This window comes from Aotus nancymaae, unplaced genomic scaffold (genome assembly GCF_030222135.1).
Source record: "Aotus nancymaae isolate 86718 unplaced genomic scaffold, 86718_ANA_hifiasm-v0.15.2.pri h1tg000010l, whole genome shotgun sequence".
Classification (NCBI taxonomy): domain Eukaryota; kingdom Metazoa; phylum Chordata; class Mammalia; order Primates; family Aotidae; genus Aotus; species Aotus nancymaae.
The window spans coordinates 17,327,423-17,344,632 of NW_026988421.1; the positions used below are offsets into that span (position 1 = coordinate 17,327,423).

Consider the following 17,210-nt stretch of genomic DNA (forward strand, 5'->3'; position numbering starts at 1 on the left):
GCATCCAGATGTGATGTACTGAGGACGTACAACATCAACAGACGGTATTCTTGGCAAAATTGCTTGCCCTGAATTTACTCATGAGGAACATGGCAGATCTAAATTGTGTCATTCAAATTGCAAGGCATTCCACAAAACACCCAGCCTAGCCTCCAGAAAAAAATGCCAACACCATAAAAGGCAAAAAAAAGATGGGAGGACTGTATTTTTATTAAGGGATATGGTAACGAAACGCAGTGTGTGACTCTTAATTGGAGCCCGGATTTAAAAACAATGGCATAAAGAACATTGCATGCTGTGATTTGTGGTGGCTTGGATATTTGTCCTCTCCAAACTTCATGTTGAAATTTGATCCCCAATGTTGGAGGTGGGGCCTAATGGGAGAAGTTTGGGTCATGGGGGTAGATCCATTATGAATGGATTCCTGCTCTCACTCAGGGTAAGCAAGTTTTCACTTTACTAGTTCCTAGGAGCCAGTTGTTAAAAAGAGCCTGGCACCTCCACCCCTTCTTCTTTCCTTCCCTCTTGCCATATGATCTCTGCACACTGGCTCCCCTTTCGCTTCTGCCATGAGTGGAGGCAGCTTGAGGCCCTTGCCAGAAGCAGCTGCCCAATCCTGGACTTTCCAGCCCTCTGAAATGCAAGCCAAATAAACCTCTTTTTTGAAAAATAAATCACCCAGCCTTCGGTAGTCCTTTGTAGAAGCACAAAATGGACTCAGACACTGAAACAAGTGGAAAATTTGAATATAGACATATTAGACAGTATTACTGTGTCAATGTTGACTTTCTTGAGAGTAAACAATGGTACTGTAGTTCTGTAGGAAAATGTACTTATTCTTAAGAGACACATGGTGAGGTATTTAGAGTGATATCCACAATTTACTTGCAAATGATTCAGCAAACAAACAGACAAAACAACTACGCTCACACACACACACACACACACACACACACGGGAGAATGAGAGCCACGACAACTATGACAAGATGTTAACAATTGTGGCATTTATCTGGAGGAAGAATATTCATTGCATTATTCTTCCCACTTTTCTGTAGGTTTGAAAAATGACAAAATAACATGTTGGTGAGGGGAAAGGAACGCAAAGAAAGGAAGAGAGGCCATTTGTCATCTGGGAATGTGCCTCTGTCTAATCGCCTCCTGGCTACCTCCCCACAACCGCTGTTTCTGCAAGCAGTGAGATGTGATCGGTGTTCTGTTTGGGGGATGATGGTGGGGATTAGTAGTGGGGAGGCCTGGCAGAGGAAGTCATCTCAGGCCTTAGGGGTGCTCCTGGGCCTAGGGCACTTGAACAAGGAATGCCAGAAATGAGCACCTCTGGGGGTGAATGCCAGAAAGATGCCATGAGGGGACCCCAATATGGTTTGGCTGTGTCCCCACCCAAATCCCATCTTGAACTGTAGCTCCCATAATTCCCATGTGTCATGGGAGGGACCCTGTGGAAGGTAATTGAATCATGGGGGCGTGTCTTTCCCGTGCTGTTCTCATGATAGTGAGTAAATCTCACGAGATCTGATAGTTTAATAAAGGGCAGCTCCCCTGCACACACTGTGTTGCCTGCCACCATGTGAGATGTGCCTTTCACCTTCTGCCATGATTGTGAGGCCTCCCCAGCCATGTGGAACTGTGAGTCTATTAAACCTCTTTTTCTTTAAAAATTACCAAGTCTCGGGTATGTCTTTATTAGCAGTGTGAGAACGGACTAATGCAGTAAGACCTCAAGGACAAAGGTTACCCCTCCTTCAGTCTCTCCCTCATCACCACCAGTCAACCAGGCCTTACTCCTGGTCCTTGCTCCCTGCCTTGCCTTCCCTCCACTGAGTCGTCCTCAGGACAGGGCTTATTTGTCCAGACCTGTCTCCACCCAGTCCTGAGGAGATTCCCTATGAATTCTTTTCTTTGAGCTGAACAGGGTGGGTCATGCCCTTAGAAGTGGGCAGAAGACTTTGGGGGACATCTTTCCTTAGGGCCCAGCATGGAAGGGCCCTCCAGGACCTGGGCCTGGGCCAGCACTGCACATCCTGGCTCGGGACAGCCGGGTGCCATGCTGCTTACAGCCAGCAGGTGGCAGACGTGCCCTTCCTAGGAGCTGGCGCTCAGAGGGAAACCAAACAAAAAGCAAGCCGAGAATCCCGGTCTGGGGTCTCAGGGAGCCTGAAGCTGATGTGCAGTTTAGGCTGCCTGTCAGGGGGTTGCCGGGATCTGAAGCAAGTCACTCATTTTGTGACTCACAGTGTCCACCCACAGAGAGGGGCCGTGGTGCAACGTGGAAACTGGTAGTCCCAGTGCCAGGCTGGATATCTGGGGACCAAAAACCAGGCTGATCGTGGGTTACTTATACCTGCATCTGGATCCCCGAAACTCACTTGGAGGATGGCAGGTGGGAAAGACGGACACAGTATTTGCCTCCTTTCACCCCATCATTCCATGAACTCTTCCCCCAGAAACAAGGAAATGATAGAAGAAACCTTACTCCTGGGACTTGCACACCCAAAGAGAAAGATCGATGCAAGAGTAGGAGGAAGAGATGAGTGGAAAGGAGAAAACTGTGATCTCAGTTCACATCCCCTCAGAGCTGAAAATGTGTGGACAACTGTGCTAAATATCATACGTGCATTTTGTCTCGTTTGTTGCACCCAGTACTTCATAATTTAGGTATTATGATTACGTCTACTTTAGAAGTGAGGTTTTCAGATATTAAGTTGTCTAAAATAACTAGGAAATGCTGGAGCAGGACAGGAACGCATCAGTCTCACGTCAGAGTCCTTGCTCTTGGTCACTATTGCCACGAGGGACCAGGAAGCTGGCACAGGCAAGCAGTAATAAAGCGAGGATGGAGGAGAAGGCAACACACAAGCCGCCTAACCTGAAGAGAGGCAGGTGTTGAGCTAGGTTCAAATAGCAGGGGCACTGTTCCTGAAACGCTTTATAAAAAGACCTATCTGTGGGCTGGGTGCGGAGGCTCGTGCCTGTAATCCCAACACTTTGGGAGGCCGAGGTGGGCAGATCACTTGAGGCCAGGAGTTGGAGACCAGGTTGGCCAACACGGTGAAATACCGTCTCTACTAAAAATACAAAAATTAGCTGGGCGTGGTGACAGGTGCCTGTAATCCCAGCTACTCAGGTGGCTGAGGCACAAGAATCGCTTGAACCTGGGAGGTGAAGGCTGCAGTGAGCTGAGATTGCACCACTGCACTCCAGCCTCGGTGACAGAGTGAGACTCTGTCTCAAAAAAAAGAAAAAAAAAAAATGCTTATCCGAACTGGCCTAGGCCTGGCAGCCTACAGAGAGTGCCTACTTTACCCCAGTGACAGCTAGAGAAAGTACAAAAGTCAGACAGAGCCTCAGCCAGCATAATGTGGTAAACACATCTTAACTAACATCTCCACCCAGATCAAGAGCCATGCAAGCCACAGCACACTTCTCCCAACACGTCCATTCCTAGTTTCAACAGGGCTGAAACAGCATGTGGTCCCAGCTGAGCCATCTTCTCTGAGAGGGTGGACGCTGCTGCTTCTGCAGATGGAAAGGTAGCTGCTTTGCAGTACATTTAGAAAGACCATTCTAGATCCAGCTACTGCTTCATCTACTCCACACTTTGCCTTTCCCAGTGGATCCCTGGCTCAGGACACTGACCTTCTGAAGGTTAGGAGCAGGCCCTCAACAATGTTAAACTCCCTAAGCCACCAGAGTCTCAAAGTCTGGTGTCCTCCAGGTTAAGGTTGGTTAGGGAGGAAGGCAGGGAGAAAAGGATCCTGTGTCTCCGAGTCTCACTGATTTATAGTGTAATCTCCTTGAGGGTGGGGTGCACATCGATGTAATCTATTTTGTCCTATCTTTAATCCATTAATCCAGTGATTATTTCAACTAAGTTTCTTCCTCTGCCTTCCAGAATTCCAAAACTTCTGGAAGACAAAACAAAAAGCCTAAAAGTCTGAGTTGATGTGTTCCAGGAATTTGTTGATGGAAAATGTTCTCAGAGGGATTAGGAGGGATTGGGAGGCAGTGACGGGGGAGATGGGGCTAGATTTGTCTTTCCGGGACAGAGGCTCAGCTCAGAATGAACTAAGAGTGGAGACATTTTCTGCTTGCTGGGTAAAAGGCTGAGACTCTAATCACACCATCCTTGAAGGTTCTACCCTATACCTGGCGGTAGACCACGTGTTGCCAACCACCAGGGAGGGATTGCGTTACTCCCAAGGGCAGCTGGGGAGGAGAGACTTCTGCAGCATGGCTGTAGTTGAGGCTGCAACCGCTGGGCTGGGAGGTGGATGGGGACAAGTGTGCACAGTTCAGCAGGGCCAGTCCCACCGCTGGGCAAAGAGCTCAAGGCCACAGCGAGTAGTGGAGGTGGCAGAGGGCAGGGGCTGCCAGTGTCCAGGCCAAGTGTGCCTCACGTTGTTCTGCTCTGGCTCCTGCTGCAAAGATAAGCGATGTCATTTCAGCCTGAGTTGAAATCATCACTGGATTAAAGATAACGACAAAATAGACCAGACCTATATGCTCCCCACTCCCAAGGAAATCACACTGTAAATCAGTAGGACTCAGAAACACGGGCTCCTTCTCTCTCTGCCCCTCCCTGATTTTCTGTCTAACCAATTTTATCCTAGAAGACACCAAGGTGAGCAGTTGTGCCAAGCCACTCAGTCCTTTTATTTGAAAATAGTGGTAAAACATACAGAACATTGCATTCATCGCTGTGACCATTTGTAAGTGTACCATTCAGTGACACTAATGACACTCACAATGCTGTGTACCCATCACACTCTCTACACCCCAAACTTTCTCATCATCCGCAGCATAGACTGTGCTCATTGAACAGGAACGCCTCTGTCCTCTTCTCCCTCAGCCCTGCTAACCTCTGTCCTGCTTTTTGTCCCTGTGCATTCGGCAATTCTGGGTACCTCATGTAAGCGGAATCCTACAGTATTTGTCCTTCTGGGACTGCCTTTATTTCACTACGCATCATGTTTCCAGGGTCTTCCACGTAGCATGTATCGAACTTTCCTTCCTTTTTATAGCTAAATAGTATTCCATTGTTTCTATCTATCTAATCGCATGTTGGGCATGCCTTCATCTCTTGACAGACATGGGTTATTTACACCTTTTGGCTATTGTGAATAATACCGGAAATGAACATCGGTATACAGGTTTCTGTTCAAGTCTCTGCTTTCAGTTCTTTTAGATATATACTTAGATGCGGAATTGCTGGGTCCTACGGTAGTTCTGCGTTTGACTTTGTCAGGAACCGCTATACTGTTTTCCACAATGGCTGCCTCATTTTACATTCCTACCAGCAAGGCCTGAGGGTTCCAATTTCTCCACATTCTCACACACACTTGTTATTTCCCATTCTTTCAAACGATAGCCACCCTAATAGGTGTGAAGTGACGCCACTCCGACCCTCCCTCGACGCAGGAATCTTGCCCTTCTTAGTTTTGCACATGCTGCTCAATGCCGTCTCAAGACGGGCAGGTTCACTGCAGCTTTGCTTTCACCTGAAGCTCAGGGCAAGGGGACAAAGACTGTCACAGGGAAACGTGGAGGCCGAAGGAGAAGGCGGTGGCCAGCAGTGCCTGTGGGTGGTTTCCTCCCTGCACACCTGGGTGAAGCTGTTCACTGGACCACAGTGATGAGCCAGGAGCCACCATAGAGAGGAACTGGCTTGGACCCTTCATCTGCAGAGGAGGAAGCTGAGGCCCAGCATGGTGAAGTGGCTTGTGTAAGGACGTGGACGCACTGGGGCAGGGGAGGGACTCAAGCGCGGTCTCCCGGCTCTGATACCAATCACCTGTGCCTGACTCAGAGGGACTCTGTGCAGCTTCCTGGCTCTAAAGCCCAGAGCTAGCCACTCAGACTCTGCCCAGTTAAGGGTTGAGCTGCAGCTTCCTGTGACAGTGGTAGGCAGAGATGGGACGGGGCAAGGGGCAGAAAGGGAAGAGTCTCATTTGTGCACCCTGGGAATTTCCATTTTAAAGACATTGGTTCCTAAACCTCAATGTGCATAAGAATTGTCTGGGAAGCTTGATAAAAATGCAGATCTCTGGGGCCCACCCGCAGAGGTTGTGCATCCATGGGTCTGAGGTGGGCCGGGAACACAGTGCCCGGGTGACTCTGCCCTCTGCCACACTTCAGTTATACCAAGCTCTCTTGGGTGTGAAGCTTCTGGCAGAGGGGACTCAGGACCTATCTTTGTTCCTGTTCAAGTTGTTGAGTGGGTCTGTGCCTCAGTTTCCCCAATGATAAAAGTAAGACTTCCCTTGCCCAATGCCAAAGTTTTATTCAAGGAACTTTGGCTGCTCGGGAGGAGTATGGCATTTGCAATGATTACTCTGCAGGTGAGCACGTGGTGAGAAATATCTGTACAAATGGCTCATCCCAGGGGCTTGGGGCAAATAGATGGTGGAGGGGAGCTTTGAAGGTTAGGGAGTGAGGCCATCCAAGACAAAGGGACTGGGTAAAAATTCTGGATATGATAATGCTCTGGGAAGCCCTTTTATAGGTAAGCGAAGGCCGGGCACAATGGCTCACGCCTGTAATCCCAGCACTTTGGGAGGCCAAGGAAGGTGGATCATTTGAGGTGAGGAGTTTGAGGCTGGCCTGGCCAACATGGTGAAACCCCATCTCTACTAAAAATTCGAAAATTAACCAAGTGTGGTGGCAGGCGCCTGACAGGTTCCCAGCTACTCGGGAGGCTGAGGCAGCAGAATCGCTTGAGCCTGGGAGGCAGAGGTTGCACTGAGCCAAGATCATGCCATTGCACTCCAGCCTGGGCAACAGAGAAAGACTTTATCTCAAAAAAAAAAAAAAAAAAAAGACAAGCAAGTAGACAAAACCAAGTGCAGCTGATTGTGGGGCCTGCCACATGGGCACAAATCTCCACGTTTCCCTTCTTGGTGAGTCATCCCCAACAAGTATCGCAGGGCTTCAGGAAGGTGACCCCTCCACCTCCTGCTGGGAGTCAGCACCACCTCTGCCGAAGCTCGCACCTGTGCTTTCCAAGGCATCAGACCTGAACCACTAGCGGTACCTGAGTTGATTGAAGTGGTGCCTAGCCAGGACGTGAAATAACAGCATTAGAGTAAAACAGAAAACACAGTGTGAGAAAGTCTTTATTTTCTCATGTTGATTGTCAAGCCTTCCAGTCCCACCAGGGAAAAGGACTGGGGGGCGCTGGTGTCTCTATCCTCTGCCTCCTGCTGATCTTCCCTCTAAGGACTCAGAGCTTCAGTCTCAGAGTTTTAGCATGTCAGCAGCCAGCTAGAATTCAATGACATCACTTCGCTTTCTTTGTACTAATGACAATTTCCTTTAGAACTAAATCAATTTTGGTAGAGAAAAGGTGAGTCTTTAACAAAAGTGTTAAGAAACTTATTTGGGCTTTGGCAGAATTCTGAAGAGATGGATTCATTCACGACCGGAAGTTTTGAAAACACCGATGAACTGGTTAGCTATCTGGCAAGACTCAATCCTTGTGGTGTCAGAAAGCAAAGCTTTGGGGCTATTGAAGGAGCCTTCGGGTCAGGTGGGAGTGGTGTTGTTTTCTGCTGGAAGCTAGAGTCAGGCTGCTGCCCAGTTTGACATCTTTGATACCACACAGAACGGTCTTGTTTGTCTTCAGGCAGTGCCAGGCGTGATGATCTCAACCACAGTGCTCATGAGTATAGAACTTGGCATTGAGCAGACCTTGAGTCCGGGAGCTGTAACCTCCCAGAGGTGTCATCTTGGGTAGATGGTTTAACTGCTCTATGCTCGGTTCTTGTCTGTGAAATGAGAATGACATGGGTCCCTACCTCACAGGGTTTGGGGGAAGCTTAAGTGAGATAATAAACATAAAGCATGCCTCATCTGGTATACGTAAAGACAATAAATGGTTGCTGCTGCTATTTGTTATTACGATTACTCTTACTACTACTATTATAATTAGCCACTATTGTCAATGAGTTTGTTTTGTTTTCTTGGAGTGCACCCGTGCCGGAAGGGCTGACTAAGGAGAGCTCACGCAGCATCAACTTTTCCTGGAACTTGTTTGCGGGTCACAGGCGCACCAACCCCTCCCCTCCTCCATTTTTCCTGGGATCATTGCCAAGTCCTAAGCCAGGAAACCTTGTTATATTAATTATGAAGCAAAAGCATGTTTTATTTAAAATCCTGGCTGCCGAATATTCTGCCATGCTGTTTCTCTGTGACAGCAGAATTGCTCTTGCATTTGGGAAACTCTAATGAATTTAAAATATAAATATACCCGTGTCTATATACACATGTGATTTCCGCGACCTCACTTCCCTTAATACCAGTGTACACCGCTAAAGGTGATGAGTTGGACTTGTGCTTCGGATCAGTTAAAAATATATATATAAGAATTTGCAGTGAAATTCAGTCCCTCTGCTTTCCCTAAGACTGTGTAGATGGCAGTAAGAGGGAGGAATGTCTCTTCAGTCTCTCCTAGGCCTGAAAGAGACTCTGGCATTCTGGAGGCTTTGAAAAAAGTGGCTCCTATCTTCCTGTCCAAGGCCTTGTTTGGTCCTGGAGCCCATGCAGGTGTGGGTGCTTCAATTAATCGGATGCTGAACCTGGTCACTTGCCCATCTCAGACTGGCTCCGATAAGTCAATATAAGCAATAACCAGACAAGTGCACTAAGGCAGAACCAGGCAGACAATGCACATTGGCCAAGAGGAAGGGTTCTAGAGAGTATGGGGGCCAGGCATGAAGTCTCACACCTATCATCCCAGCACTCTGGGAGGCCAAGGCAAGAGCATCACTTAAGTCCAGGAGTTCAATATCAGCCTGTGTAAGATAGCGAAAACTAGTCTCTACAAATAAATAAAGAGAGAGAGAGAGAGAGAGAGAGAGAGGGGCGGCGGTGGGGGGGGGACTAGTAGGATCTGGGAAACTCAAGCTGCTCTTCTTTTTTTTTTAAACTCTTTTTTGAGATGGAGTCTTGCTCTGTTGCCAAGGCAGGATGCAGTGGTACTTTTTTCACTCACTGTCGTCGCCACCTCCTGGGCTCAAGTGATGCTTCTGCCTCAGCCTCCCAAGTAGCTGGGACTACAGACATGTACCACTACACCTGCCTAATTAAAAAAAAAATTGGTAGAGACAGGTCTTGCTATGTGGCTAGTCTCAAACTCCTGGCTTCTAGCAATCCTCCCATCTTGGCCTCCCAAAGTGCTGGGATTACAGGCATGAGCCACTACGGCTGGCCTCAAACTTCTGCTAATAACAGCAGCAGTGTCTACCCCTTCCCGTGGTGCTAGCCAAGAATGTGAGCCCAATGCTACTCACGTGTCTGATTTTCAAGAAAAGCTGGGAATATTTATGAGAAATGTTCTGTGTTCTGATTTTCAAATGTAGCTAAGCAATTAAACTAAAAATACTCTTCAAGCCAATCTTCTATGCACCAAATTGAATTTGAGCTATGAGCATAGTAGAATTCAAGCTGCCTCTGCAACTTCTAACCTATGCAAACGTTTTTGTGGCTCTATACCCGGGAAGATTCTAGAGTTCTAGGGTTTTCAAAGCCCAGAAATGTAAACATGGTTTTAATTGAAGGCACCTCCTTTGCGAGGGAGGGGAGAAGCCATTGCCTTTCCTCCTTTCTAGGGATGGGCTGAGGTAAGCAGGCAGGCTTGACAAACATTGTCCTCTGGAGAGATCAAATTTGGAGAGATCAAATTCCATTATTACTGAGCCCAGCTGGGCCCCAGATCACTCTAAGAATCCCAGCAAGAAGAGATTTCTAAGACAGTCCCTGCCTTTCTTACAGTTAAGCAGACCTCCTGTGATGAACGTGGAGTCAGACAGACCTGGCCCCAATCCTGGCCGGAAAGTCAGTTTAACATCTCTGGGTTTGTAGCTCATCCCTAAAGCGGGGATAATGATACCAGGCTGTGCTGGACAGGTGCTCAAAACTGATGGGTTAGAAAAACCAAATCTTGACGAGGACAAGAAGGCACGATGAGTGATGTCCTGGAGTTCACGGCAATGATTCTCGACCCATATCTCTTGGGCTAGTGGATATCGGAATAAAAATCTCCATGATGGATGATCCCAAAGAAGAGTCCTCATGTGCTACATGATCTGAACTCAGGGGAGAGTACCTGGGCATCTTTCCAGTGAATAGTGATCTCAGATCTTATAGCTGCCTTTTTTTTTTTTTTGAGATGGAGTCTCACTCTGTCACCTGGGGTGGAGTTCAGTGGCGCAATCTCAGCTCACTGCAACCTTCGCCTCCTGGGTTCAAGCGATTCTCGTGCCTCAGCCTCCCAAGTAGCTGGGATTACAGGCACCTGCCACTACACCCAGCTAATTTTTTGTATTTTTTTAGTAGAGACGGAGTTTCACCATGTTGGCCAGGCTGGTCTTGAACTCTTGACCTGGTGATTCACATGACTCCACCTTCCAAAATACTGGGATTACAGGCGTGAGCTACTGCACCCAGCCATAGCTGCCTTTCTTTAGAGTTTCAAAGATACGTGGAGTCCATTACACTCCACCCAGCAAACATGTGCCTAGTCTAAGAGCCTCCTTTCCCTACAAGAAGGGCCATGCTCCTGAAGGTGCACAAACCAAAGAAATCTCATCCTCACCCAGGGCCCCAGACAGGAGACTTTGGCCACATGAAACCAGTCACTCATCTAGAGCTCAGCCCTGCTACTCATCAGCTATATGACTTGGGGCCCGCCCAGTTTCCCAGCCTTGTTTCTGTAAAATGGGAACATGGTTAGACTTACTTCTTAGGGTCCTTCCAGAGAGAAACCAATTCATGGAAAGTTCAGGGCCCAGTGCTCAGGACTCCTCATTAAATGGTAGCAGTTAGTTATGACTTTTAGCTGTGTGGGGCTGGAGAGGCCACCCAGCCCAGCTGGCTATGTGGCTTCTTCACCCCCCGTGATGCCCCAAACTCTCCAAAGCATCTGAACGACTTGGCCACTTTCCCCTGATGTCCGTGTGACGGCCTGTGGAACACAAGCCGCCTTCCTGACCACCTGTCTGGCACACATCTGGGGTAAGAAAACATTCCAAAGCCCCGAATCCTCTCTTCGGAATTGACTAAGCTCATTGCCTGAAGGCTAACTCTCATATTTTCTCTTTTATCCATTATTGACTTATAATTTCATCGCTAACCCTAAAAATTCACTGGGGTTTGCAAAAAAGGGATTTTTCGGGACCATTATCCTTTTGTGAACTTCAAACAGACTGTGTCAATGTTTCTCCTTGCCTGCAAAGTTTAGGATCTAATTCTTTCCGACTGGTATGTTCTCTGGGCCCTGTGTGGGCCGCTGATGATTTCTCCTGCCTTTCTCTAGACCTGTGGTATTTCTGCTGTGTCTTGGCCTCAGACACCCAACAAGCCATCAAATGATATAGGGGCTTGACAACAATTTGTAATTACAGCCACACACACACACACAAGTCATGATTTGAAAAGAAAACACTATCAGAAGTGAGTCACTTGGCAACTCAATACAGAGCTAAGATAGGCTTCCCAGCACAGTTTACGGAAAAGAAAGGAGAAGCTATTGTTTTAAAAACATGCTAATCGGAAAACCTGTCACTTAATCTGCTCCCTTTGGGACATGCTCTATGGAGTGAAATGGAGAAGAAAATGCAAAGGTACTTCATAAGATAAGAGGTTATGACTGTTATTTCATAACCCACTGTCTACCACTCCTCCCCAATGAAGGGGAGCATTCTGATTTTTAGAGAAGTTGCATTCATTCTTAACCTTTTAAGGGAGGAGAGCTCACACTTGCTTGCAAGTCACATGCATGACTTCATTTAACTGTGGCCCTCCCCAGATCTATGAGAGATTAGCGCTTGATTCGCAGAAGAGAACACTGAGGCTCAGAGAGATTATGTTCCTTGCCTATCATTCCACAGCTAGAATGTGGCAAAGCTAAGATTCGAACCCTGGCTCCAAAGCCCACATTTATGCCTCAGACCACAACCAGCACAGAACTCCCAGGAGACTCTACTTCTGTGCAAGGCTGTCTTTCACGTGCCCACAGAGATCCGACACTCTCAGACCACAACAGCACGCAAAAGGAACTAATATCTTGACAACTCACCTGCTCCCAAAGATCCTGAGTCCCCCATTCAGGAGGCTCTGATAGCACTTCCCTTCCCTGCTCATTGCAACCTCCCTTGGCCCCCCGCTCACCCTCTCTGCCTCATCCACTGCTGTCATGGGAAAAAGGAGACAAAGTACTAACCACAACGCTTCTCCCAAATCCAAACCATTTATGCAGACCCATTGCCAGGATCATTTGCGGTCAGCAGGCTTCTCCTCGAAGGCCACAGCACATTGGTTCTTACCCTAATGTCAGCCCCAAGTTGCTGGAAAACTGTGTGTCAGCACCAGTAGATAGGTGTATTTTTCTGGGGAGAGAGTTTATGGCTTTCCATGGCTTCTCAAAGGGGTCTATGAGATCCATGACAGATTACAGCCCATGCCCTCGGGCACATCTTCTTGCCCCAGTCTCCTTTGTCGGAATGCATTCATGGAGGCTCGGCTCCAAGATGGCTCAAGTCAGACACCTGTTCCCATGGGAGTGGCTGCTCAAAAGAAACCAGGCCAGAGGCCTGCACTGGTTCTTGCACTCAGAACATATCCAGCTTGGCAACTCTAGCCTTTCACACTGAAGTTTCTCATCGCTTCCAGCCTAACTTGGTCCACCTAGTAACTTCAGAGCCTCTCAACTACAGATATTAGAAAAGAACACTTACCCCAAAGGCTGTCTTTCCCACCAGAGCCATTAACAGCAGAACATGGAGATCAGACATCCTGGCAAACATCTTTGCAGTTTAAGGACTTGTGTTTTGCTCTCAATACAATTTCTTTTGTTGTCTCTGCCTTTAGGGGGGAAAAATGTCAGTCTCCAAGGATTCAGGAACAAATGAAGAGGATGCAAATTATTAACTAGGCATCAAATACTGTTTAATGTTTAATGTTTTGCAAACCAACTATCTTGATTAAACAAATGGCAACTTTGGGGCTGGGCTGAGTCAGTGTCACGAGGCGGTTTCTCTTCTGGGGAGAAAGTCTCCACAGAAAGTAGCTGACATCAAGAGCCCCCTGGCTGCACGGTGCACATGGCAGCTGCTGGGTGTTCCCGTGCTGAAGGCTTGACAGTGTAACTAGCATCCCAGCTCCAGGAAAAAAGATCAGGTGAAACCTGTGCCACAGGCCTCTGCCAGTGCTGATTTGGACAGAATGTTAATAGACTTCTGGTTCATCAAATCTCAAACAGAATTAAGGCATGGATGGGCTTCTAATAACATCACACTTTATATTCATGAGAGATAAATTAAAGGATGCAAAACTGCTATTGACAAACATTGATTCTGGGCCCTTTGAAGTGTTGCCCACTGTTGCTTGTTGGCTTCCAAAGTTTTCTTTTAAACCTCATTACGTAAGGCTTTTACTTTTTAATTATTTTTTCCCCTTTCGTTGGAGTCTTTCTTTCATCAAGGGAAGGGGAAAGAAAAACGTGGTGTTTATATTTCAGGACAATTGTTTCCTATGCTCCTTATTTAGCTATGCTGGTTGCAGGTAGGGCTCTATAAAGCAGCAATTGCCTATTAATCATGGGTTCTCATGGACACAATTGAGCTCCTTAATAGGCATGGTCTTGATCTCCTGTAAACAACTGACTGCCCACAGCAATCTGTGTCTGGGTTCCAGGAATCCTCCGGATCTGAGTCATAAATCCAGGTTCTGAAATGCTGCTGCCAGAGGAGGCACGTGCTCACCTGCGCCCTCTGCCCAGCCCTTCCTCCACCTGCCATCCCTGTTTGGCACGTGGACTGCTTCAGTGGCTGCACTTTTTCTGAAAGCCAAGTTGCTAGCTGGGGAGGGCCCCACAGGTCCCAGCCCAGAAGAATCTCCTAGTCACCAGATGAGCCTTGAAGGACTAGCCAAGTCCTGCCATTTTACCCACTAAATAACTTCCACATTATTTTATTTTCTCCACATATTTTTGTCTCCATCCTATTTTAGGCAGCCATTAACTCCCTGGTCCCTCCTGCCTCCCCCCGCCACTGCACCATCAACATCCACCTGATCCCTATAACACATGTCCATGCCAGTAGTCCCTTTTTCTTTATTGTTATTATTATTATTAATTTTGAGATGGCGTCTTGCTCTGTCACCCAGGCTGGAGTGCACTGGTGAGATCTCAGCTCACTGCAACCTCCACCTCCGGGTTCAAGTGATTCTCCTGCTTCAGCCTCCCAAGTAACTAGGACTACAGGCGATGCCACCACACCCGGCTATTTTTTGTATTTTTAGTAGAGACAGGGTTTTGCCATGTTGGCCAGGTTGGTCTCAAACTCCTGGCTTCAAGTGATCCACCCGCCTCAGCCTCCCAAAGTGCTGGGATTACAGGCATGAGCCACCTCACCTGGCCATAGTCCCTTCTTCTAGAAAATTCTTCTCTAGCTTTACTCTGTCCTTCTCCCAATCCTTATGACAATCATAAATCTATCAACTGGAACCCTGCTCACTCTTGAGCAAGCTAATTTAATTACCTCTCCTAGTTAATGCATCTTTCAACTCTTAGCTCAAGCATTCCTTCATCAGAAGCCCTGCTTGCATTTCTTCTTCACAGCATTTATTGAGGTCGTAATGTCACATCTGTATTGCTATTTCATTAATATTTGTTACCCCACAGTCCCCAATAGACTGAAAACTCAGGAGAGCAGGCGCTCTGTTTCGATCACTATTGAATCCTTGGCATAGATGCCCAGCACCAGATAGGCGCTCAATAAGTTTATGTTGGATGGAATGAACAAATGAATGACCACTTTATTAATGTGAGGGTTGGACGTGTTATCACCAGGATGCCTTAGATAGCATAGCCAACTCAATGCGAAAAGAAAAACTGGATGTGAAAAACTAAACGCATTTGTGAAATTTTAAGCATGCTTCAACTTATTCATGAACACTCCATTAATATTCATCAAATACTTACAGAGGCTCTGCTGTGAGCCAGGCGCTGGCAATGTGGAGATGAAGGAGGCAGATGTGAACTGGTTGAGGAGGAGAACGGCAGTCAGTGAAAAAGTAAACAGTTAATTTTAGTTAGTGTAATCTACAAAAACGAGTGAAACAAAGTGGTGGAACAGAAATCCTCATGGGCGGGAGGATGGGAGGTGGCTACGATGACATGGTGGCCACGGTGACATGGTGGCTAAACGGGACATTAGTGAGGTGCTAAGGATTTTGTTGGCAGTTACCTGATCCCAGAGCAAGGGCCAAGGAGTCAGCACACATGAGGACTTTGCTGGAGTCTTCACAGTGTTTGTACAGATGGTAAAAAACAAAAACGGAAATGTTCAGGCAAGCCAAATCACTGAATCACTCATGTGACTCAGGCGTCTCTTTTCCCTCCACTGCCTCGTGTGAATTAGTGACCTTCTGACTTTGTGGAGAGATTCCCAGAACACAAGGCAGAAGCTTTTCTTCCTGTGTCAACAGGAAGTGACCTGGTGAGTTTGCTGTTCATCTTTGTAATCGGATTAATTTCCCTGACATGTAATCTTCTCTTTATTTCAAACAAAAAGGGAAAAATTTTGCTATTTTTGTAATAACCGCAGGCCTTCCACATATTGTCTCTGATTGCCCTAAAGTTTTGTTATCATGACAATGTGCAATTGAATCAATTTCTATGCTTAGTCCTAAAGGAGAGAATTCTCTAAAAGATACTTAATCTTTTTAATTTAGAAGACAAAAGAGTCTGGCTTATCATGTAATATGTCTTTATCTGGGGAGTTGGAACTAACCTACCTGAGATCTCTGGTTTTTCAATCCAAACACAAAGGCTTTAGTGCTCATCCAGGTGGGGGTTTCAGATGTTATCAAGTTAATCTGGTCTCTCTGTTCCCTGGGTGACATTTTCTCACGTGTTTGGTTACATGCCGCTGGAGAGAGCCGCTGCCCTGCAAGGGAGGCCTTGGGAGTCTGCTTCTGCAGTTGGCTAATTCTTTACCAAAAGGAAAGGCTTCTTCACAAGGCCCTTGCCAGAGACTCACCCTTTGATGTTCTAGGCAAGGGATTGGTTTTTGGTTTTTTTTGTTTGTTTGTTTGTTTGTTTGTTTTTGTTTTGTTTTTGAGACGGAGTCTCGCTCTTGTTACCCAGGCTGGAGTGCAATGGCGCGATCTCGGCTCACCGCAACCTCCGCCTCCTGGGTTCAGGCAATTCTCCTGCCTCAGCCTCCTGAGTAGCTGGGATTACAGGCACGCGCCACCGTGCCCAGCTAATTTTTTTGTATTAATAGAGACGGGGTTTCACAATGTTGACCAGGATGGTCTCAATCTCTCGACCTCGTGATCCACCCGCCTCGGCCTCCCAAAGTGCTGGGATTACAGGCTTGAGCCACCGCGCCCGGCCTGTTTTTGTTTTTATAAGAGACAGGGTCTTGCTCTGTTGCCCAGACTGGAGTGCAGTGGCATGATCGTGGCTCACTGCAACCTCAACCTCCTAGGCTCAAGTGATCCTCCTGCCTCAGCCTCCTGAGTACTTGGGATTACAGACACTTGCCTCCACGCCCAACTAAGTTTTAAAATTTTTGTAGAGATGGAAGTCTCACTATGTCGCCCAGGCAGGTCTTGAACTCCTGAGCTCCAGAGCTCCTCCTGCCTCAGCCGCCCAAAGCCCTGGGATCACAGGTGCGAGCCACCATGCCCAACTGAGTTTGTTTTTATACACCAATCACCTGTTGGGCCTGAATAAACCTGTTTCATGTTTGTTTTCCTCAAGTACCTTGAGGCTTCTTCCTGCTAAATCTTCAGGAAAGGGGAGCAGCCTAGAGGAGCACCGAAGAGCAGCAGTTCAGACTCAGAACAGACCTGGGGTCGATCTCTAGCTCTGCCACCTCCCCACTGTGTGACTTCAGACCAGTCATTTATCCTCTCTGGGCCTCTGTTTCCTCATCTACAAAATAGGGATAATGTAGTTCTTTCTTCGTGGTGTTACTGAGAGCTGTATATGGGAGTATAAAGGCAAGGTGCTTAGTGCCACAGCAGGCATAGAACAGACCTTTGCAAAACACCCTGGCTTTGGAATCAGTGAAGTCTTTTCCATGGGATGGGACTTGCTGAGCCCCCTCCCAGATGAAAGGGCCTGGTGCTCAGTAAGTCTAGTCTCCAACCCAGGGAAGGAATGACCACCTTCTGGGGGCAAAC

The 17,210-nt window shown here is 47.4% G+C and overlaps 1 protein-coding gene across 2 annotated transcripts in view; it reads right to left on the reverse strand.

Moving 5' to 3' along the window:
- HABP2 (hyaluronan binding protein 2) overlaps positions 1 to 12,902 on the reverse strand; it is a 40,578-nt gene extending 27,676 nt beyond the window's left edge. For both annotated transcript variants that reach the window (XM_012448015.3, XM_064373841.1), the window contains exon 1: positions 12,752 to 12,902. In XM_012448015.3, the coding sequence (XP_012303438.2) occupies positions 12,752 to 12,820 (69 nt within the window). In that variant the 5' untranslated portion in view covers positions 12,821 to 12,902. The remainder of the gene's footprint in view (positions 1 to 12,751) is intronic.
- Positions 12,903 to 17,210: the final 4,308 nt, after the last annotated feature.